This window comes from Zalophus californianus, chromosome 14 (genome assembly GCF_009762305.2).
Source record: "Zalophus californianus isolate mZalCal1 chromosome 14, mZalCal1.pri.v2, whole genome shotgun sequence".
Lineage (NCBI taxonomy): Eukaryota > Metazoa > Chordata > Mammalia > Carnivora > Otariidae > Zalophus > Zalophus californianus.
In genome coordinates, this window is record NC_045608.1 from 28,009,484 (window position 1) to 28,033,651 (window position 24,168).

The window sequence follows — 24,168 nt, forward strand, 5'->3', positions numbered from 1 at the left end:
CATATTCTTATGTACTTTTTATCCTGCAATTTTAGTGAATTTGTTTGATATTTTTTTCGTGTTGTTTTTAGGGTTTTTTATATATAAAATGTCATCTGAATATAGTGACCTTACTTCTTTCTTTCCAAATTGGATACCTTTTATTTATTTTTCTTGTGTAATTGCTCTGGCTATGATTTCAAGTAATATGGTTGACCCTTGTCCAATGTGGGTTTGAATTATGTGGTCCACTTAATACATTTTTTTTTCAGTAAATACAGACATGGCTGTAAATGTATTGTCCTTTAGGATTTTCTTTTCTTTTCTTTTCAAATTTTTATTTAAATTCTAGTTACTTAACATGCAGTGCAATATTGGTTTCAGGAGAATTCGGTGATTCATCACTTACGTACAACACCCAGTGCTCACCATAACCTGTGCCCTCCATAATCCCCACCACCCAGCGAGTCCATCCCCCAAACACCTCCACTCTATCGAACCGCAGTTTTTTTTCCAGCCTCTAGAGTTTCTTATATTTTCTTTCCCTCTCTGTTCTTTGTATTCCCCGTCCCATTTGTTGATCTGTTTTGTTTCTTAAATTCCACAGGAGTGAAATTTCGTGGTATTTGTCTTTCTCTGACTGACTTATTTTGCTTACTATAATACACTCTAGCTTGATCAGGATTTTTTTTTTTTTTTAAGATTTTATTATTTGACAGAGAGCAACACAGCAAGGGAGGGAACACAAGCTGGGGAAGGGGGAAAGGGAGAAGGAGGCTCCCTGCAGTGCTGGGAGCATGATGCAGGGCTCGGTCCCAGGACCCTGGGATCATGACCTGAGCCAGAGGCAGACCCTTAATGACTGAGCCACCCAAGCGCCCCAAGCTCCATCAGGATTTTCTTAATCACATTCTTCTTCTCTAGCTTACTTGTTGTAGGAATACAATCTATAATACCTATAACATTCAAAATATGTGTGAATCAACTCGTTGTGTTATTGATATCTTTTCTGGTCAACAGTAGGGTATTTCAGTTTTGGGGGAGTCAAAAGTATACTCTGATTTTCCACTGCACATGGGTTTGGCACCCCTAATGCCGGCTTTGTTCAAGGGCCAACTGTATGTTGAATAAAAGTGGCAAGAGTGGGCATCCTTGTCTTGTTCCTGAACTTAGGGGAGAAGCTTTCAGCTTTCACCATTGCATAGGATGTGGCTTCTCAGGTATGGCCTTTATTATGTTGAGTTACGTTCTCTGTACTCCTGCTTTGTGGAGAGCTTTTATCAAAATGGGTGTTGCATTTTGTTGGATGCTTTTTCTGCATCAGTTGAGATGATCATATGATTTTTACCCTTTGTTTTCTTAATGCGGCCTATTTCTTTGATTAATTTGTGGATTTGGAACGCCCCTTGCATCCCTGAAATAAATCTGACTTGTTCGTACCTCTTCCTGTATTGTTGAATTTGGTTTGCTGTTATTTTGTTGAGGATTTTTGTATCTATGTTCATCACACGTATGGGTCTGTTATTTTATTTTCTTGTGGTAGCTTGGTAGGGTTTGATAAGGGCAATGCTGGCCTCCTAAAAGGAGTTTGGAAGCATTCCTTCCTCCTGTTTTTGTGGAGAAGTTTGAGAAAGATTGGTATTCATTTTCCTTTGAATATTGGTAGAATTCAGCAGGAAAGCCATCTGGACTCCTGTTTGTTGAGAGGTTTTTAATTACTCATTTAATCTCCCTACTGGTAAGTGGTCTGTTCAGAATTTCTGTCTCTTCGTGATTCAGTCTTGGAAGGTTGTGTTTTTCTTGGAATTTATCCTTTTCTTTTGGATTGTCAAACTTGTTGGGGTGTAGTTTTTCATAGTAGTCTCTTATGGGTCTTTGTCTATGGTATCAGTGGGAACATCTCTTTCATTTCTGATTATGTGTCCTCAATTTTTTTTTACCTTGAGTCTAGGTGAAAATTTGTCAGCTTTTTTCTTTTCCAAGAGCCAGCTCTTTTGTTGATCTTTCTATTGTCTTTTTTTATCTTTCTATTGTCTTCAGAGTCTGTATTTGATTTTTTTCTGTTCTGATATGTTACTTCCTTTCTTCAAATAAGTTTGGGCTTCCTTTGTTCTTTTTCTGTTTCTTTGAGTTGGAAAGTTAGGTCGCTTATTCGAGACATTTCTTGTTTCTTGATTTACGCCTGTATCACTGTAAACTTCCCTCTTAGGACCACTTTTTTTTTTTTTTAAGTAAACTCCAAGGGATGCCTGGGTGGCTCAGTCGGTTCAGCATCTGCCTTCGGCTCAAGTCATGATGTTAGGTCCTTGGGATCCAGCCCTGCATAGGGCTCCCTGCTCAGTGGGTAGAGCATGATTCTACCTCTCCCACTGCCTGCAGCTCCCCATGCTTGTGCTCAGTCTCTATCTTTCTCTTTCTGTCAAATAAATAAATGAAATATTTAAAAAGAAATACATTGAACTCTATGCCCAATGTGGCACTCAAACTCACAAACCGGAGATCAAGAGTCACAATGCTCCACTGTCTAAGCCAAGTGTTGCATTCTTGGAACCCCTTTTGCTACATTCTGTAAATTTTGCTATGTTATATTCCATTTTCATTTGTCTCGAAGTATTTCTTGGTTTCTCTTGTGGTTTGATCATGGACCCATTGGTTGTTCAGTAGCATGTTATTAAATTGTCTCTTTAGAGTAGGTAATTATGGTGCTGTTGGTGTAAAATCAGCATGATGAGTGGGTAAGCATGAAATTTTAGGAGGCTGTCATAGGAGAGGGGGTGGAGATGAACCAGCAGACAAAGGTCATCTAGGTTACCAGAGTTAAAAAGAGTAATGAGAACTAGAACAGGCCTGGTCCTGAATCATGAGGTTAGCTTTCTACTCGGTTGTCATCTGCTTCTCATCCTGGGTTGAAGGTGAATGTCATCCTGGGAAGAGCCGGGTGTCAGTCATACGAGTTGAAGTCCATATATTTGGTTGATTCCTTCTAATTTGGTGTCCCGGGAAGTGCCTGGTGAGGTTCCTTCTGTCCTGGTTGTGGAGAGTCTTTAATTTGGTGTCTCTTCTGATAGACAGAATCACCTGGTGTCAGTCCATACTCTTTGTTCTTCTTCATTTGGGCTTTTGTTGAAGAAGGAGTTGGGAATTGTCACTCAGCACAGTGTCCGTGGTTCTGACAGACAGACGTCCACTCAGTAGCGCTGCCATATTTGGAAGTACTGATCTATTGAAGTGAGATGGCTCCTTTCTTGGTTACCTGTTCCTGAATGTCACATTCAACAATTCTCAGAACACTTCACCATTGTGTCTGTTTGGAGTGTACAATTGCCAGTGTTTGAGCTCCCGTCTCAATTGCACAATAAAAGGAAAAATTCTTTGTGAATATGTTCCCGGTTAGAGTTTTTGATGTGACTGTCAGAGGAAGGATTTTCCTCCTTGCTTTGGAATTGGTGTTTCCTCCGTGTGAGGATGTCCTTGTTCACTAAGGAATATGGGACAAGTAAGGACTGTCCCTTCCTGATCACACTGAGAGGATTTTATTCTGCGTGAGTCCTCCCAGGTCCTTGATGTGTTGGCTCCACGTGTAATGGGATTCCCACATTGGATTGGATTTCATTGGATTTCAGCAGCAGCAACGATCCAGGGTGTCCCCGGAGGGTTCCTGCACCTTTGCTACCCTCAGTTCTTGGTGTAAGCTCAGGCTGGAGCTCCACCTGAAGCTTGTCCCACCACGATACAGCTCTAGTGTTTCCTCCCACAGGAGTTCATGTGAGTTCATCACCGAGAGATGGGTACTGAGGAGGGCACGTGCTATGACGAGCATTGGGTGTTATACGTAACTCATGAATCATTGAACACTCCATCAAACACTACTGATGTGCTCTTCAGTGGCAAACTGAGCATAAGAAAAAAAAATTTTAAAGTGCCTGAATAAAAAGGGAGAAGAGAAAGAGGTAGAGGGGCATGAGGGGAAGGAGAATGTTGTGACGGCTGCGAGGCAAACATCAGAATGTTAAAATTTCACCTCATCACAAATGAAATGGAGCTGTCTACCAATGAGCAGAAACATGTTATAGGGCATTGGTGATTAGAAACTATTGACAAGGGAAAATGTGAGCGAGAAAAAGTACATGAGGATGGGATGCTGGGGAGATTAAGATGGGGAAAATCAACAAAAGCCGAGGGACCGAAAGGGGTGCCATGTCACAGTTTCAGTCCAAGACTAACTGAAATCTCCTGTTCTCCGAGGCTACGGAATGAGCCGCAGGTTAGGTGGTTAGAGACGAATGTGTTGAGAGAAATGTGACAGAATTGCAGGGGTGTTTCCACATGGGCCTTACAAGAGGTGAGGACTAATGTAGGAAAGACGTTAGGGTTCGAGGCCGACAGTCAAGAGAGAGTTCTTGAGACGTTGGTTGCAAAAAGTTATTACAGCACAGGGACAGCCAGGAGTGCCTGAGGATTGTCACACAAATCACGTGGGAGGCGGGGCAGTGTTCGGTGCCAGCTTCTGGTGAACAGTTTTGACCCTTCAGTCTTGAAGGTTGTTGAAGATGGAAGGTCTCATCTTCTGTAACTTCTTCCTGTTGAAGAGGGGCATAGAGATGTCCCTACCTATGGGTCACTGTTGGTCAGCTGGGGGCCTATATATGTAGGAGTTGAGAACGGCAGAGGCCGCTGAGTCCAGGGGAGGCCGTTTGTGTGGATCTTCCTGAGTGGTAGGGACCATCTACCATCTGGAAGTTATTGCAGTGAAGGATTCTGGGCACCAAGTGGAGAGACACTGAAGAAAACAAAACATGATTTGAATAACCAAAAGAAAGAGAAGCCCAATTAAGAGTCTCTTGATACTGGATGAGAATCCTCCCCCAGCCCAAGAGCTTAGCCAATCTTTAAAGGAAAGAGAGGAATCCTTTGAAGTGCCAATTTGAGCATTCATGTCTGACAGATACCCTGAAATCTTTGTGATAATCTGGAATGGACACCCAGCATTCTGTCTTTGTAATAGCACATGTTCCATCTTTTGCAGCAGGTAAAACATCGAATGCCATTCTATTGTGTAGAACTGCTTTACGCATTTGAGACATTTCTGTATTTGATAGAGAAATACTGTTTTGGGTATCATCTAGGGCCTTGACTGTGTATTTCTTAAGGGCTTCCACGTGCCACACGACATCCTCCAGTCCCAAAGAGGGAACAGAGATGGGTGCTAGGTGGCCATAACAATGGAAAACAGAATGTTTCCATGGTTGCTTTAAATTTGGAAGGTTGGCTGGGTTGGTGATGGCTTTCATAATGCACCCAAGCATCCAGGCAAAACCCAAGAGTACAGTGGCCTGTCCAGCCTGGGGGAAGACGTGGCCACAGGTTAGAGCTGCATAGCCACTCGGTCTCAGCCAGGAACCAGCCATCCAATACGGGGCCTCCTTGAACTGCAGTCAGGATTTCAGGTGCTACTCGGTTTTGGAGGGCACTTCTTTGAACCTGCAATCATTTCAGGCCCATATTGGATTGGGGGGTCATGGCTTGATCATAATCCCCTTTTCTTTAAATTGCTCCATGGGTATATAGGGCTAGGAAGGCATATTTGGAGTCAGTATAAATACTTTTAAGGCTTTAGTCAACTGCAGTGAACAGGTGGGCACTCTTCATTCTGCTTTGGGGGCAGATGTGTTTGCTGACAGGGCTTTGGCCTTAATAGTCTGATTTAGACTGATTAGAGCACACCCAGTTTTTCTTACCGTCTTTCCATGAAAATATTGCCATTGGTAAACCAACTGTCCTCTGCATTTTCATAGGGGCATGTTAAATCTGGTTGATTCAAAAACCTCTCAACAGCTATGCTCTGGAGAGGTATAATGGTCAGGTCCAGGCATAAGGGTAGCTGGGTTTAAAGTTGGACAGGTTTTACGTATTATTTCGGGTATATCTATAAGCATAGGCTAGTACTTAATGAGTCGGCTTCCTATCATCTGTTGGTGGTCCTTGGTCTGTAAGACACTCTAACCTGACGTGAAGCCATTCCAGTCAGGGACGGTGCCAACTTGAACTTTGAGGCTCCTTTTACCACGAGGACTGTTGTATGCTTAGCTAAAGCCTCTATTTGCAATTGTACCTCAATAGGGGTTACTTCTAGCATCAGTATGACTATAAGGGGTGAAACCATGAAGAAGCGCTTTTTGTTGGAGGTCCAGCCTTAGTATGATAATTAGGAATCACTGGCAAGTGGGAGAAAACTAGTCCGGAGACCAGGCCATCCCAAAATGCATCATCCAGCCCAATCTTAATGAAAGTGGGGTCATCCATTATCTCCGTAAGTCCACAATTAACCCTATGGAGTGGGGTACGCTCTGCCTTTTAGCGAATGATTTCATCATCCCAGCCACATAGAATGAGTCAAGGTCTTCATTGAGTTATACAGTCGGGGAATGAACCCGATTTTCCAGTTGTTCAAATAATCCTATGCCCATGGTGGTCCTGTTATTATCCCCACAGAATAGCAAGCAAGGAGATTGCCTATACATGAGATGCTATGGTAATTTTTCTGAAGTTTACCTCAAGTTGTCTAGCTTAGGTAAACAACAAATATTTAAAGACAACCAGAGTTAGAATTTAAAGTCCGCAAAGGTGGGTTATTGAAACATAATTTTTCTCTCTAAAATACCTGTCATTTCCAGAGGTAGCCAAATCAGGAGTCATTTATTTCAAAAACAAGTGCAGCTTTAACAAACTTGGCCTAGTAATTTACATAAGCTCAGCAAGAAGAGTGATTGATCCTGCAGATCTTTTAGAATCTGCTTTGCTGGAACTTTTCTAAGGAATCTCTAGGTTGAACTTTGAGTAGTCTCTCCAGGCCAGAAGCCAAGCCAAGGGCTTGCCATCAGACATGCCTGCAACACCTGTAGATTTGGGCCGATTCCTCTTGCTGAGGTCCCCAGTATATCCCGAGGTTCCTGCACCTGCCAGGAAGTGACATTCTTTACTCACCTGCTGAGGCTGCTGGAAACTCTGTCAGCAAGGTATCAGGCCATCATTCCCAAAGGGCTTTATGGCTCCAAGTTTCCTAAAGTCAACCTTAGTTCCTTAAAGCTGTTTGGTCAGTTCTGAGTCTGTGCATGCCTCTCTCAAATAGGACATTCCAGCCAAAACCTTGGTAAAAGAACCAGTGTTTCCACGATGTCCTCTTACAAGAAGAACAGATTCCTATTGAGCATATGCAAATGCTTACAATTGCCATGGAAGAAAGAGTTCTTACTGAGACCTTTTGAGTTTGAGGGTTCAAGGAGAGAGAAAAGTTAAATGCTTTCATTTGCTTACAAATGAATAATTTACCCCATTTCTGCAAGTCATAGATATGTGGCATCCCAGTAATTCAGGCCCAGGTTTTCCCCAAGTTGCAGGGTGATGCTCGGGGCCCCAGTGTCTCTGCTGTGGTGTCTGAGTGCTCCAGAGGTAGAGCTCAGATCTGGGGCAGGCCCTCCTCCCTAAACCTGTTGCTGCTCCAGAAACACACACAGGCCGAGGTGGGCCACTGTGTTCTGTGGTGCCACTGCCAGTGTTGCGCCCAGCATCGGTCACAGACCTGTGCGTGGAAGCGACGGGGGCATTTCAGGGGCTGTGCGGCAGGGGAAGACGGCTGGGATGGCCGCTGCCCATCCAGTAGGTTCCAGGGTGGCCACGGGACCCGGGCAGTCCCGCTTCCTCCTGCATCTCTCATGCTCTGCATTGTTGCTGGGGACTGGATGGACAGGGGGGAGGAGGAGCAGCCCCTGCAGCCGACGGGGGAAAAGCCTGGAAGGCTGCTGGGCCCCACAGTCCCAGGTGGGCCCATTCTCACCGGACAATGCACTGTTGAAGGCCCAGAGCGTCGCCGCCTCCTCAGAGTGTCAGTCATCAGCTCTTCATACGGTGGCCGACTCGGACGGCCTCCTTGTTTCGTCCTCAGGGGTCCCGGTGCCGTCCTCTGGTCGGCCGCACAAGTCTTTTTGGCCTGCACAGGTCAGGTGTAGGAGAGCAGTTCCTGCAGGCGTTGTTTCTTCTCAAGCTGCAGATGGAGCCAGAAGTCATTCCTGGTTCCCTTTCTCTTGGACGTCTGGAGGGTCTGGAGCATCTGGGTCGTGCTCAGACTGTCCTGCTGTGCACTTGTGGGAAACAGCAGGTGGAGAGGTATGAGATCGTGAGTGGCGTGTGGTTTGGGGCAGCTCTTACAAGAGGCCTACGGTTTATTGTGGGACATGTCTTCTGAGGTCTTGTGGTGCAGGGATTCCTGCAGGACCCATCTGTGGCATGAAGAAAGTGAAGCTTCCATGGGCCCCCTGGGGCTGAATGAAGGCTACATTCCCAGTGTCACGGGGGCCCTTTCCCTGACCACCCTCCTCTGTGACTGCCGGGTCCTCCTCATGCTTGCGTGTCCCTTCCTCAGCCTCTCCAAGAGCCCTCAACATGCCGTTCTCTGTGGAGGAGGCTTTGCACCCGTGCGTGTTGCAGGTGGCCTGGCAGAGAGCACGTGCTCCTGACCCGCATGCGAAGTGACTGCACAGTCCACACACTGTGGGCAGGCCATGGGTGAGTTGGGAAAAGCCAGGGTGGGCTTCCCCTGAGGGCCTTGTCTACAGACTGAGCAGAATCAATAGTTCCTCAAACTCACATGGAGAAACGGTGCCAAGAGGTGACCCCCTACCTCCCACAAGGCTTCTTGGAGGCTCAGGGGGCCCAAGGCATGGGGCAGCTCCCACGTGAGTGGCAGTCCTACGTGTGTCAGATGCCGGGGCCTACTATGTGCCCACAGGGATGCACCACTGGGTGAGGTGAGCTGTTCTGCTCACATTAGCCCGGGGGCCGGTCTTGTTCATTCATTCCTCAGATGCGTGAAGTGGCCATTGGGCCACCCCACCACTATTTCATCCCATTTACTGATGTTCTGAAGGAAGCTCTCTGCTGAGTTTTGCAGGTTGGGAGGGCAGGCCTGGGTCCTGCAGAGCGAGGGGATCAAGAACTGCCAGGGCTCTTTTCCAGAAGAGCACAGTGCATACACCTTCTGGGCTCCAGTCCCTACAGGTACCCACTGCCCTCCCGCCAAGGACAGCAGCTGCTGGAGGGTAAAGCCCAACCAGCAAAAGAAGTTGTACGGATCAGGGTCAGGTTCCCCGTGGGATGTGCTCGGGGCATCCTAGAGCCTGCAGGGACTAGGACCTTCCTCTTGTCTCCTCTTTCTGCTCAGGAACTAGGACAACATCCCAGGTTTCGTGCGGTTTCCTGAGGTGCCAAAAAGTGAGTCAGGGAAGCGATGGAGAACATGTGTGCATGTGTGCCTTCCCCATTTCCTGCCAAACTCACCCCATTCATAAGTCCTTCTCTTCTGACTGAGAGATGGCTTCGTTTTTTCCTCCATGTTGATTGAAGGGGAGCATCCTGAGGGCTGCAAGGAAGAGCAGAATCAGGCATAACCATCTTTCCAGTCAGGAAACACCCACGTGGGGCGTTCCAGTCCCCGTGTCCCTTTCCTGAAGCCCCTCCAGCAGGGTGAGCTCTGCCCTGCGGACTCCCAGCCCAGCTCCCTGCTCAGCTGTTCAGGGCTGCTTCCCAGACTCAGTGGTGAGGGGTCAGGGTGATGCTAAGAAAGGCTGAGGAGGGCTGCAGAGTGATTTCCTGAGCACTGCAGATGCAAAGGCTCAGTGCCTGCAGGAGACCAGGTCCTCCAGGTGGGCCTCGTCAAACCAGGGAATGGGGAAGAGCGAGGAAGAGGAGCTCATGGACCGCAGAGAGAGGAAGGGCAAGACCTGGAGGAGGAAATGAATCACAGGCACAGTGTTGCTCCTTCCATCGGAATCTTCTTCGTCCATGGAGTCCTCTTTGCGTGCGGAGAGCAGTGGTGATGCTGGGGGGGCCGTGGGAGAGGACAAAGGAGAGTTAGTGGAAGGGACAGCCTATGGCCTGTTGCTCTTGGGATGCTGGGCTCTGACCTCAGTTTGATGGGTCCTCGGCTCTGCGTCCTCCCTGGCCTTGGTGCTTTTCTCTGCAGAGGGTGGAAGTGGGTCTCTGAGCTCCCACCTGCTTTTCCCACCTCCGGTTCTCTCCTTGACCAGGAATGAAGTCTGCGTCATCCCGTCCCTGCTGTAGGCACTCACTGTCCCCATGACTGTCTGTGCAGGACTATGCCTTCCTCCCTGCTTGTTCCTATCCCTCCCTGCTCCCCTTCCTCCTCCTCTCCTAAGGATGCTCCTTTCCCTTCCCACAGGTTGGCCTGACTGGGGAGTGGGGAGCATGGCCAGTGCTGTGAGCCCGGGGAGGGGTTTGGGAGAGGAGCCGTGACTCCCTGGCCCTGCTGCCCAGAGGCTTTGTCCTATGCCTAGACGACACCTGGTGACAGGTCAGCGCTGCCGTGACAGCGAGTTTGTGCCGCGGGCCCAGCCGTACCTTCACACAGGCCTGTGGCACGAGGCTGCCCCAGAAGCCACCTGCAGGAGGAAGGCGTCTGTCCCGGTACTCAGTGCTTCAGCTTGGGGTGCGAAGACTCACTGTGGGGCCTCTGAAGAAGAGCGTTGTGTGTGAGTGAAGTGGCAAGAGTGGGGGACCATGACCATTCATGCCACACGGCCTGCCATGAGGTGAGAGTCACATGGAGGAATAGGGATTGTCAAACAGGAATCTGTGGTTATCCTCTACCTAGTTGGTGATGAGATTTGTTTTCCAGGTGAATTGATGTGTATTTGCAACTAAGGAACACGTATTTAAATTGTGCATGTTGAAGTGTTTTCACATACATATACATTCATGATGTGACAGTGATGGGAAATTTCATTGAGAATTTGGGCACCATTAATTGCAGTGTTTAAGGAAACATACACCTAGGGAAACGCACCATTCACCAAACTAACACACACACGCACACACACACACACCCTGAGAATCAAAGCACTCGGATTCACATGTAGACACACCTACTACCCTGCACACAATCCTACACCACCTAAGCGCAGCACAGTAGCTTCCGGGGACAGTGCCATGTGGCCACAGGTCTTGACCCGGAAAATCCCTCTCTATTTCCATACCACCCATACTCATTCCAGCAGGACCTGGAATCAGGGTGGCTCTCAACTTTGAGCCTGCAATAAAGCCCCACCTTTCCCATTTTCCAGATTGTTCTGAACGAGTGAGTGACTCTAGAGTACAGAATACTTACCACTGTCAGGTTCCAGCAGGGCTACCTACGATTTCAGAGAAGAAAACATTATGAGCATCGAATCATGCCTTGTCCTGTTTGCACAGCTCTTTTGTTATCTTGGTGATAGAGAAAACTAGGCGGGAAAGGATGACAGAGGCCAGCGAACCCCAAAACACGAACACAGCAAACTTAGGCATGGACACAGGCATCAGATCTTCCTACGGGATGCACGTCCCGGGTCCATTTGACAAAATCATTGGTGAGGAGAAGTACTGCTACCCATGGAAAGCTTGCTAGCCTGCAGACTGTAACTAACCCTGCTGTTTTTTAAATGACTTTGGAATCAGGTATCTGTCGATAATAGACTCTCACTAAACATTTTCTGCATCGGGTAACGTGTATATAACAAGTGGGATGTACACGCTGAGTTTTTGTATCTGACTTCGATTGATAGAGGAAAAAAAGAATGTTGGACCTCACACAAAGAAAGGCCAGCTTACCACCCTGGGGACTGATGGGGCCTCTCCCTCTACGCTGTCCACGGGTAGGTCTTCCAACACGGTCTCCAGGATATCTAGGTAGATATACACAGAAACCGTCAGGACACTGGGGGGACCCCTCAGGAAGAGCTCCCGGAGCTTTTCTTGCTGTGCACACACGTACAAGTGTATGGAGACGGGCAGTGAATCAGTATGGACTGAGCTGCTGTTGGCCTTTGCTTGGTGGATGAAGATAGGTCAAGGAGAAGAGCAGCAAAGAAACACTGCCTCTGAATTTGAGCTACAGGGAATTGAGTAAGTGAAATAGTGGAGCTGAAAGGCACACCTACTGGCCCGCACACAAACCTACACCACCTAAGGGCAGCACAGCAGCTTCTGGGGACAGTGCCATGTGGCCACAGGTCTTGACCCGGAAAATCCCTTTCTATTTCCATACCACCCATACTCATTCCGGCACGACTTGGAATCGGGGTGGCTCTCAACTTTGAGCCTGCAATAAAGCCCCACCTTTCCCATTTTCCAGATTGTTCTGAACGAGTGAGTGACTCTAGAGTACAGAATACTTACCACTGTCAGGTTCCAGCAGGGCTACCTACGATTTCAGAGAAGAAAACATTATGAGCATCGAATCATGCCTTGTCCTGTTTGCACAGCTCTTTTGTTATCTTGGTGATAGAGAAAACTAGGCGGGAAAGGATGACAGAGGCCAGCGAACCCCAAAACACGAACACAGCAAACTTAGGCATGGACACAGGCATCAGATCTTCCTACGGGATGCACGTCCCGGGTCCATTTGACAAAATCATTGGTGAGGAGAAGTACTGCTACCCATGGAAAGCTTGCTAGCCTGCAGACTGTAACTAACCCTGCTGTTTTTTAAATGACTTTGGAATCAGGTATCTGTCGATAATAGACTCTCACTAAACATTTTCTGCATCGGGTAACGTGTATATAACAAGTGGGATGTACACGCTGAGTTTTTGTATCTGACTTCGATTGATAGAGGAAAAAAAGAATGTTGGACCTCACACAAAGAAAGGCCAGCTTACCACCTTGGGGACTGATGGGGCCTCTCCCTCTACGCTGTCCACGGGTAGGTCCTCCAACACGGTCTCCAGGGAATCTAGGTAGATATACACAGAAACCGTCAGGACACTGGGGGGACCCCTCAGGAAGAGCTCCTGGAGCTTTTCTTGCTGTGCACACACGTACAAGTGTATGGAGACGGGCAGTGAATCAGTATGGACTGAGCTGCTGTTGGCCTTTGCTTGGTGGATGAAGATAGGTCAAGGAGAAGAGCAGCAAAGAAACACTGCCTCTGAATTTGAGCTACAGGGAATTGAATAAGTGAAATAGTGGAGCTGAAAGGCACACCTACGGGCCCGCACACAAACCTGCACCACCTAAGGGCAGCACAGCAGCTTCTGGGGACAGTGCCATGTGGCCACAGGTCTTGACCCGGAAAATCCCTTTCTATTTCCATACCACCCATACTCATTCCGGCACGACTTGGAATCGGGGTGGCTCTCAACTTTGAGCCTGCAATAAAGCCCCACCTTTCCCATTTTCCAGATTGTTCTGAACGAGTGAGTGACTCTAGAGTACAGAATACTTACCACTGTCAGGTTCCAGCAGGGCTACCTACGATTTCAGAGAAGAAAACATTATGAGCATCGAATCATGCCTTGTCCTGTTTGCACAGCTCTTTTGTTATCTTGGTGATAGAGAAAACTAGGCGGGAAAGGATGACAGAGGCCAGCGAACCCCAAAACACGAACACAGCAAACTTAGGCATGGACACAGGCATCAGATCTTCCTACGGGATGCACGTCCCGGGTCCATTTGACAAAATCATTGGTGAGGAGAAGTACTGCTACCCATGGAAAGCTTGCTAGCCTGCAGACTGTAACTAACCCTGCTGTTTTTTAAATGACTTTGGAATCAGGTATCTGTCGATAATAGACTCTCACTAAACATTTTCTGCATCGGGTAACGTGTATATAACAAGTGGGATGTACACGCTGAGTTTTTGTATCTGACTTCGATTGATAGAGGAAAAAAAGAATGTTGGACCTCACACAAAGAAAGGCCAGCTTACCACCTTGGGGACTGATGGGGCCTCTCCCTCTACGCTGTCCACGGGTAGGTCCTCCAACACGGTCTCCAGGGTATCTAGGTAGATATACACAGAAACCGTCAGGACACTGGGGGGACCCCTCAGGAAGAGCTCCCGGAGCTTTTCTTGCTGTGCACACACATACAAGTGTATGGAGACGGGCGGTGAATCAGTATGGACTGAGCTGCTGTTGGCCTTTGCTTGGTGGATGAAGACAGGTCAAGGAGAAGAGCAGCAAAGAAACACTGCCTCTGAATTTGAGCTACAGGGAATTGAATAAGTGAAATAGTGGAGCTGAAAGGCACACCTACTGGCCCGCACACAAACCTACACCACCTAAGGGCAGCACAGTAGCTTCTGAGGACAGTGTCATGTGGACCCAGGTCTTTACCTGGAAAATCCCTTTCTACTTCCATATCACCTGTTCTCATTACAGCAGGTCCTGGAATCAGGGTAGCTCTCAACATTGAGCCTGCCATAAAGCCCCACCCTTCCCATTTTCCAGTTGGTTCCAAACAAGTGAGTGACTCTAGAATGCAGAATACGTACCTGTCTTACTTTTCAGGAGGGCCACCTACGATTTCAGAGAAGAAAACAGTATGAGCATCGAATCATGCCTTGCCCTGTTTGCAGAGCTCTTTTCTTATCTTGGTGATGGGAGAAAACCAGGTGGGAAAGGGTGACAGAGGCCAGCAAACCCCAAAACGCAAACAGAGCAAACTTAGTCATGGGCAGAGGCATCAGATCTTCCTACAGGATGCACGTCCCGGGTCCATTTGACAAAATCATTGGCAAGAAGGACTGCTACCCGTGGAAAAGCTCACTATCCTGCAGACTGTAACTGATGCTCCTGTTTTTTTAAATGTCTTTCTTATTAGGTATCAGTGGGTAATAGACTCTCACTGAACATTTTCCCCGCCAAGTAAAGTGTATATATCAAGTGGGATGTACACGCTGAGATTTTTGCATCTGACTTTGATTGAAAGAGAAGAAAAGAATGTTGGATCTCACACAAAGAAAGGTTACCACCTTGGTGAAAAATGGGCCCTCTCCATCCATGCTGTCCAAGGAAAGGTTGCACGTGCTATCCAGCGAATCTAGGTTGATAGACACAGAAACAGTCAGGACACTGGTGGGACTCCTCAGGAATTGCTCAGGGGGCTTTGCTTGCTGTGCACATATGTACAAGTGAATGGAGACAGGTGGTTAATCAGTATGGACTGAGCTGCCGTTGGCCTTCGTGGATGGAAAAGGTCATGGAGAGGCGCAGCAAAGTAAATAGGAATGCTGCCTCTGAATTCGAGCTACAGGGAATAGAAAAAGTGTGAAATAGTCAATCTGAAGGACACAGTTACTGCCCCGCACACAAACCTACACCACCTAAGGGCATGACAGTAGCTTCCGGGGACAGTGTCATGTGGCCAGAGGTCTTTACCCAGAAAATCCCTTTCTGGTACATGGACTCTTATTCTCATTCCAGCAGGACCTGGAATTAGGGTGGCTCTCAACACTGAGCCTGCAATAAAGCCCCACCTTTACCATTTTCCACCTTGTTCCAAACAAGGGCGTGGCTCTAGAGTCCAGAATACTTACCACTGTCAGGTTCCAGCAGGGCCACCTGCGATTTCAGAGAAGAAAACATTATGAGCATCGAATCATGCCTTGTCCTGTTTGCACAGCACTTGTGTGATCTTGGTGATGGGAAAAAACCAGGTGGGAAAGGGTGACAGATGCCAGCGAACCCCAAAGAGCAAACTTAGTCATGGGCACAGGCATCAGATCTTCCTACAGGATGCATGTGCCAAATCATTGGCAAGGAGGAATACTGCTGCCCGCGGAAAAGCTCACTAGCCTGAAGACTAACTGATCCTGCTTTTTTTTCCTCAGTGTCTTTGGAATCAAGTATCAGTTGAAAATAGACAGTCACTAAATATTCTCCCCACCACATAAATTGTACTTGCTGAGATTTTTGCATCTGACCTCGACTGAAAGAGAAAATATGAATGTTGTGTCTCACACAAAGAAAGGCCAGCTTACCACCTTGGTGAAAACGGGGCCCTTTGCCTCTTCACTCTCCAAGGAAAGGTCATCCATCAGGCCATCCGGGGAAGCTAGGTAGAAACACACAGAAACTGTCAGGACACTGGTGAGGCGGCTCAGGAATTGCTTTGGGAGCTCTGCTTGGCGTGGACATGCGCACAAGAGTATGGCAAGGGTGGTTCATGAGTATGGACTGATCTGCCGCTGGATCAAGAAAGGTCAGGGAGAGGAGCAGGAAAGTAAAGAGAAACACTGCCTCTGAATTTTAGCTACAGGGAATTGAATCAGGGTGAATCCGTCAATCTGAAAGAGGGTAAACACTAATATGCATGCTACGTTTTACTGACAGAATCCTATGAACCCTACTGACTCTTTGACGTTCAGCAAAACTGAGCTTGTGTTGTGGCCATTTTCAAGACAGATTCTTTGCCAGGATAAACCTACGCTGCTCCTACGCAGATATCATCTCTTCTAGAAGATTAGAATTCATTTAGAGAACACTGTGTTGCAGGGCTGCATTCAATCCTACCAAAACTACCCTCCAGTTTTATATTTGTTCACTAATCATTTATCATGAGGAAAATCAAAGATACAGGCTTTCAACCTACTGACATGCCTGCATTTCAAAATAGCCACCGTGAACGACACGCTGTTTCTTTCCAGTCTTCCATTTCTGTGCAATGTGTGTGTCCTAGAGTCAGTTGGACCCATTCTCTCCAGGAACCCCCCCCCCCCCAGGAAGTGGCAAGTTCATTACAGAGGAGAGGCCTGGTGAGAGCACGGACACTCTCTCACCTGGCCATGCAGGAGATTTGCAGTAAGTTTGGTCAGGCACCAACCGAATGATGAAGGTTTACTGGGAGTCCCCATTTGCCACTTACCTTCAGCATGTGCTTTGAAGGTGTGAGCATTTTTGAAGGCTAATGATGATTTTTTGATAGACCAAAATGTCTTCCTGATTCTTCTCTGCTTTGGTCATGGATGGGAATTATCCCCAACTATGACAGATGTTGGGCCCTTCATTTCTGCCCCATTCCCATCTGAGGAAAGGGAGCCCTAAGCAAACCTCCAGGTGTAGCTGTGCTCAGAGAGGAATGTGGTGTCCTAGGTGGTGTGCACTGTGCGGATGAGGTTTACCTTTGGAAATTTGCCACTTGTATTGATCTGTGTATGTGGGAAATGTCTTCCGGTGAAACACATGCAATCAACACACCCACATGCACAATCCCATCCCATCGACTCACAGAAACAACCCCCAACCCTCATACACACCAGCCACACCACCTAAGTGACCTACTTGCTTCCAGGGACTGTAGAACAGGGTCATAGGTTTCTACAGGACAGTTTTTCTCACTCAACCCCAGCCTCCATTCCCAGCAGGAGCCCAGAATCAGCGAAGCTCTCCAGACCAAAGAGGAGGAGAAAGCCCCACTTTGTGCATCAGCTAGATTTGTCCTCAAGAAGTGACTGATCTTAGAATACGTACTTGGACCATTTCCGGTTGCCTCCTCCTACAGTTAGAGAAAAGGAAACACTGTGAGGATCACATCATCCTGTGCACACTGTTGGCACACAACTTTTGTTCTCTTGGTGATGTCAGCAAGCTAGATGGGATACATCATTGAGTTTATGATCAAAAAAACTAATAAAATCACCAGCAAAAAAGGCTCCACCTTTGAATGTCAGAACTCACAAGTCCATTTTAATCAGCAAATACAAAGTTATTTTCCACAGACAAGATTGTCTCCTGGAAAATGCCCGCTAGCATACATTGTGTAACTAATTGGTGGTGAGGTTTGTTTTAATGCCCCTCTAAATACGGGTCAGTTAGTAGTATAAACTCACAGGAAACTCTCAATGCCGAGGACATTGTATATATCCTCTGGAATGTACATGCTTAGTTGTTCAAGGAAATAGAAATAAAACAATGGTTGTACTTCAGACACAGAAAATGACTTTACCATAGCACCTGAGTGTCTCAGTTGTTTAAGCGTGTGCCTTCAGCTCAGGTCATGATCCCAGGGACTGGGGATGGAGCTCCAGGGACCTGGGATGGATCCCCGTGCTCAACGGGGAGCCAGCTTCTCCCTCTCCCTCTGCTACTCACCCTGCCTCCTCTCTCTCTCTCTCTCGTTCTCTCTCATAAAAATACAAACTTAAAAAAAATGACTTTACCTGAGGGAGAGTCGCAGTTTCTTCCTCTGCCTTCGAACTGGGTCTTTCCATCACGCCCTCGGGAGCAGCTAGGAGGATACAGAGGCACTGTGAGGACACTGGTGTGGCTGCTCAAGAACTAGTAAGGGAGTGTGGGTGGATGGGGACAGGAGGCGAGTGTGTGCGTGTGGTTCCCAGCTTGGCTCTCCATGGAGGAGGTCAAGGGTTTGGATCATTCATCTCCGTACCATCCCCATCTCAGGAAAGGAAATGGAAACCTCCTCTAGGTACAGCTGTGGTGACGGAGGGAATGAGTATGTAAAGTGTGCCACGGTGTTTTGAGTGTTTCAGAAGGGTGACAGTCTATTATGATGGAAGTGTGAGAAATACCTCCTGAAATTGCACACATCTACATTAACAATCATAACACACAGACACACACACCCACAGACACACACATGCGCGTGTGCGCCCTTCAACGCACATGCACACAAGTCATACCTTCTGTATGCCATAGTTCTTCCAGGCCCTGTACAACGCGATCACAGTGCTTTATTGGACAGTCGCTCTCAAACTACCCCAACCCTCATTCCCTGGGGGATCCCCAAATCAGGTTGCAAACTTCTTTTTACCCTAGACTTCACCACAAAGAGTGATACTCTTAAATACGTACAGTTTTTGTTTCTCGCCGCATCCACCTGTGATTGGAGAAAATAAAACACTATGAGGATCACACCATCCCGTACACTGTTCTCACAGCTCTTTTGTTTGGTGCAAGGACTTCAGGTAATTGGATGGGATACAATGGTTGAGCCAGGGTCCCCCCACCCAAGTGAAAGAGGACATATATAGTGATGGTTGAGCTCTTCATGGCAGACCTCTGAAGTCCATTCTGGTCAACAGAGAGAAAATTCTTTTCCAAGGCGAACCATTTTCAGCTGAAAAGGTGTTTAATCCCATACAGTTTGTAACAGGCTGTCCTCCTTTGTCACCCGTTTTGTGTCCACTGTCAGTTCATAACAGACTTCCACTCAGCATTCCTCCAACAAAGGAGACTGCTTTATCATCTCTAAGGTGTAGTGCCGGATTTTCATCCCGCACTGATGGAAGAGGAAATCAAGGAAGGGACATTTCTAGCTCAGAGAAAGAGAGGTGAGCTTACATCAGGGACAGGTGGGGCCCCTTCCTCTGTCCTGTCCCTGGGAAGGTCGTCGGTCTGGCACTCCTCAGGATCTAGGAGAACACAGAGTAGCTGTCAGGGTATTGGTTGCACTACACAGGAATGACTCAGGGAGTTTTCCCTGATGAGCACACGGGGCCACAGTGAATGTATGTGATCGGTGACCAAGCCAGGCACATTCCCACTTCTTCCCCCGTCACGGGACCAGCTTTCATCCCGGCATTTATGCTGTGATGGGATCTGTCCTCTATTGCCTCGGAGTTATTAGTTTTTTATGGGATGGAATCTATACAGTGTTTATGCTTTTATTAATAAGTGTTACTCAACAACACTATTTACATGCGTAAGGCTTTGAAGTCAGCACTACCATCTATATCCAGAGCATTTCCATCCGAAATAACATCTGTACCCATGAAAAATGGCTGCACCCCACCCTTTCCCCCCTCCGTCCTACTTTCTACGTTCTGGGTTTACCAATTTCCCTACTATCGTTTCCTCAAAGAGTGGGATCGTGTAACACATGTCTTTCTGTGCATGCCTTTCAAAAAGCATCTTATTTCTTCAAGTTCCATCCATTTCGTAGAATATTGAATACTTTAGTTTTTTCATATGGCTGAATAGCGTTCCATTATGTGTACGTATTCCATTTAATGTGTCCTTCCCTCACAGGATGGATTTGTGGGTTGTGTGTGTCTATGGCTACTGGCAATACTGTTGTCTCGAACATTGGTGCACAGATTTCTGTCACCGCAACAGGAATACTTGACATTACGCATTTGCCAAATGTGTAGAACTGTAAACACAAAGATTGTATTTTAATGTAAACTGCGGACTTTAGTTTTTAAAAAGTTTGAGGTTGTTTCATTAATTGTAAGGTATATTGTACACACATGTAAGATGTGGTTAATGGAGGGAAGTGGAGGGGTGGCATATGGAAACTTCCTGTCATCTGTTCCAATTTTATGTTAATCTAAACCAGTTCAAAACATGGTTGCCTAGTTACCAAAAATCGAGAAACAAGTTTCATAGAGAGATCTGTATTAACTTGTGTTCAAAAAATAGCTAAGGCCCATACGTTCAGCTAGTAGACAGTTTTTTCCTATGACACATGGATCCAGTTTCAGGGAGAAATTCATCTTGACTTCTATAGTTAATGGTGATGGACCTAATATATTTAAATATGTGTATATGAAATAATAAGAAAATTGTCTCAGCATTTTTATATTCTTCTGTTATGCCTATGCTACTGAATGAAAGAATTATTCCTCAATCAACTTAATGAGTAAATTTCCACAGTACCTTCCATGGTGTCCGCGATATAGAAGACCTGGTTTTGGAGGGAGAAGCGGACTCTTCTCTTTTTTTTGGGGGAAGACGCCGACGTGGCTGTGGAGGGCTCCACAACTTCCTTCCCTCCTTCCACACAGAGTCGTGGGAAATGCATAGAAATAGAGAGCGTTGTTGGCATCTTGCCATCGGGGCAGGAGTCATAATTTACTCCTAGTTCAACCTTCTGCTCCCCCTACTCACCAGCTGTCTAGCAGACATTTGTCCTTCAACGTTGTACTTAGGAAAATGTTGCAGGACGGTGTGCCCTGACATCCCCCAACAGACAGGCTTTGTGGGCAACTACTGTGATGTAGCAGGAACGTGAAAGAAAGGCAACAAAAGCACAGTAACCACGCCTGATGGCCTGGATTCACATCCCATTTAGAAGGTACCCATACCTGAGAGAGTTACCGAGAGCCCTCTGTGTCTCAGTTTCCTGCTCTGAAATGTGGAAATATTCATACCTCCTATTCATCAGTGTGCTGTTGTAAATGCTAAAAGTGATTTCCTCCAAGTAGAGCCTCGCACATAGTAAAGGACTGATGCTTCACAATTGCTCTGGAGGTATTCAGGTTCTGATTTCCTATAGAAAGAGCTAGACACCTGGTAGTGGGTGAATCCAGATATGGGACCCGGATGACTCCACTGCATGGGAGGTTGGAAGCTCAGTCTTTATCCTTCACGTGGGAATGAAGCTTTACAGCTCTCAGAGAAAGTGTATCATCTACTCTTGTTATCCCACACCAGCACCATTGGAGCGGAAAATATGGGGTGGCTAACCCATATTTTATAGTGGAGGGCCCTAAAAAGGTAGGGAGATGAAGTGACTATCTCTGGTGCGTGATGGATCCGGGACAGGAATGTAGTTGTTTCCCTGGGGAGAGAGATCCTGAGGACCTGACACTGCCCCAGGGCCCCCGAGGAAATATCCTGAACCCCTGAACCAAGAGCTGCCCTCACTTTCTCAAATCCACCTGTGCCCTGCAGGAGGTGTCTGTGCCACAAGAACAATTTCAATCCCAATTCACCTCTACGTTAGGGTTCCGGTCATGAGATATGCTGGAGGTTCTTCCAGTTGAGCCTCAGTGAAGCATCAGAGAAGTGCAGTTTGGCCACTTTCCCCCATTTTTTTGCAATGTCAGCTCAGTCCCCCAGGTTCTTCCCAAAGGGCAGTTGACCACCCACTGTGACGGGCGCTTTGCTTGGCTCCCAGGATGATTCAAAATTCAGGCCATTCCAAACCACCTGTCACACCGTGACCCTACCAGGAATTTGCTTGCCTTCAGCTCACCAATCCCCAGCAGCAATTCACGGGAATTATCGTGGAAGTGGCCATCCAGGCTGGAAATGTTTGCTTTAAGGAAGTCAATCTCTGATGCTGAATGTCTTACTGTTGATCTAAGGAATGGTCTGAGTGGCCTGGACTAAAATGAGGCTACACTGGCTGGAGTGAGTTCCTCCCTACTCCTTCCTACCTCCCCCACTTGCAGTCTCTACTCTCAGGTCTCTTTGTCCTTTCTCAACACTCTAGGGTTAGGGGACAGTCTCCTGTCTCCTCTTAGAGAGTCCCCTCCATACACACGGCCTTGAAAACCCACCCCAGGACTATCTTTGAAGGGAGACAGCCCATTACTCAGCTGCTAAATGTTCATTCCACCTACCCGATGGCACAGTCCCTTCTCGTTCTCTCCCAGGCATCATCCAGACAGCCAGTGAACCCTTCCACATCAACCCATGAAAATAACAAAAGATGAAGTTTCTCTCCTTCTAAAAATGTCTGGATTTAGACTGCTCACAGTTGCTTCCAGATTTTGTCGTCCACCTTGAGAAGAGGTGACTTGTAATTCCTTTCCCTATAATGTGTTACTGGATGGCATCAAGATTCTCCTGATCCAATGAGAGCAGTGTGGTGTGTTCCCTGTGTGCGTTCTCGGTATGACTATGTAGGAAACTGGCATTCAGAAATAGTATAGTTTTCTGGATTTAGAAGGTATTTAAGGAAGCCAGCTTCATTGAACAATCAAAAGTAACTAATCCAGAAAACCTAGAATATTCATCTATCAGTGTGGACAAATTGGAAGGTGGCCATGAACAGAAAAAAAAAGGAAACAAATTTCTCTAGAAGTGAGGCAGCCAACTTGAGAGAAGAGAATTCAGAAAATCCATATGAACATACCTGTAGAACAGCAATTCAGGTTGCCCATCGTGGGAAACTTCACCCCTGTTACCAAACTGCAAGGGCTCGGCTCACAGAGTGACAGTTGAAATGGCAGTTGAAATGGCTGCATCATCAGTCACCATGGCGATGGGTTGGCCATGATAGAACTTTCAGAGTGCAGACAGCTCTGCACTCTGTGGGTTGATGGAGGGAAGGGGGTCCGGGTTGGGCAGATGGACAATGGGTATAAAAGAGGGCACTTGTTGTGATCACCACTGAGTGCTATATATAAGTGATGAATCACTGAATTCTACTCCAGAAACCAATACTGCACTGTATTTTACATGAACTAAAAAAAAAAAAAAAAAAAAAAAGGATACCCCTGGAGGGGCCACATAGAAGACTTAAATATTCATTTTATATCTGCCATTCTGTAAATCTTTTATTTAAAAAACCTTGTTTAAAAACGTCTTTCCTGGCTAGGCGGAGCAAGATGGCGGAGGAGTAGGAGACCTGGATTTCATCTGGTCTCAGGAATTCAGCTGGATAGGGATCAAACCATTCTGATCATCTACGAATTCAACAGGAGATTGAAGAAAAGAATAGTAACAACACTCTGAAAAGAAAAGCGACCACTTTCTGGAAGGTAGGACGTGCAGAGAAGTGAATCCGAGGCGATATTTGGGAGGAAAGACGGCGGGGGAGGGGACCTCCGTCAGCTGCTTCTGGCAAGTGATAGAGCCGCGGAGCACAAAATCGGAACTTTTAGAAGTCGGCTCCACTGAGGACATCGCTCCAGTGACTAAGCTGGGGGTGGAACCCTCATGGGACAGTGTGGTCTCAGGACCCTCAGGGTCACAGAAAGACCGGGGGTGCCTGAGTGCGGCAGAGCTCCCAGGTATCGGAACGGGGAAGACAGCTGCAGAGACGGAGCCGAGGTGCAGGCTCTCACCTCGCGGTGGCCATAAACCGTGATCCGCGGCACAGTCAGGCCACTGCTCCTCCAGCAGGGAACCAACAAGTGGTAGATCCCGGGAGACTCCCCTTCCTCCCCTGGGAGGAGCAGCGTGGGCGCACACCGCATGAAACTGCTGGGTTTGGAGACTCCACACAGAGTCGGGTGCCAAAGATAGAAACGCTCGGTCACAGGCTGGGTGAGCACGGAGTGCGTCCGGAGACCGGGGACACGGGAGTGACTGACTGCTTTTCTCGGGGGCACACTGAGGAGCGGAGCCCCGAGTCTCAGCTCCTCCGGGCAGAGATTGGGAGGCCACCATTTTCACTCTCGTCCTCCGAAGCTGTACAGAAAGCTTGCAGGGCACAAAAGCTCCCAAGAGCAAACCAAGAATTGCAGCCAAGAATTCTATATCCAGCTAGGCTGTCATTGAAAATTGAAGGAGAGGTAAAAAGCTTCCAGGACAAACAAAAACTAAAGGAATTTGCAAACACGAAACCAGCCCTCCAAGAAATATTGAAAGGGGTCCTCTAAGCAAAGAGAGCCTAAAAGCAGCATAGACCAGAAAGGAACACAGACAATATAGAGGAACAGTC

At 47.2% G+C, this 24,168-nt stretch overlaps 1 protein-coding gene across 9 annotated transcripts in view; it reads right to left on the reverse strand.

The window, feature by feature from the left end:
• Nucleotides 1-4,420: 4,420 nt before the first annotated feature.
• LOC113910880 overlaps nt 4,421-24,168 on the reverse strand; it is a 28,396-nt gene continuing 8,648 nt past the window's right edge. Inside the window, exons 1-21 of one of the 9 annotated variants that reach the window (XM_035723942.1) lie at nt 22,636-22,705; nt 20,661-20,762; nt 20,430-20,546; nt 19,113-19,183; nt 18,624-18,648; nt 17,972-18,039; nt 17,283-17,307; nt 15,794-15,867; nt 15,350-15,374; nt 14,786-14,853; nt 14,306-14,330; nt 12,690-12,763; nt 12,208-12,232; nt 11,641-11,714; nt 11,159-11,183; nt 10,393-10,504; nt 9,756-9,853; nt 9,313-9,394; nt 7,814-8,117; nt 6,964-7,179; nt 4,421-4,759 (exon numbers count right to left, since the gene is read on the reverse strand). In XM_035723942.1, coding sequence (XP_035579835.1) covers nt 10,491-10,504; nt 11,159-11,183; nt 11,641-11,714; nt 12,208-12,232; nt 12,690-12,763; nt 14,306-14,330; nt 14,786-14,853; nt 15,350-15,374; nt 15,794-15,867; nt 17,283-17,307; nt 17,972-18,039; nt 18,624-18,648; nt 19,113-19,183; nt 20,430-20,436 — 600 coding nt within the window. In that variant the 5' untranslated portion in view covers nt 20,437-20,546; nt 20,661-20,762; nt 22,636-22,705 and the 3' untranslated portion in view covers nt 4,421-4,759; nt 6,964-7,179; nt 7,814-8,117; ... (1 more) ...; nt 9,756-9,853; nt 10,393-10,490. Of the gene's footprint in view, nt 4,760-6,670; nt 6,936-6,963; nt 7,180-7,813; nt 8,118-9,128; nt 9,232-9,312; nt 9,395-9,755; nt 9,854-10,021; nt 10,053-10,392; nt 10,505-11,158; nt 11,184-11,640; nt 11,715-12,207; nt 12,233-12,689; nt 12,764-14,305; nt 14,331-14,785; nt 14,854-15,349; nt 15,375-15,793; nt 15,868-17,282; nt 17,308-17,971; nt 18,040-18,623; nt 18,649-19,112; nt 19,184-20,429; nt 20,547-20,660; nt 20,763-22,635; nt 22,706-24,168 lie in introns of those variants that run through there. The other 8 variants (XM_035723940.1, XM_035723937.1, XM_035723934.1 and 5 more) reach the window with 8 other exon arrangements.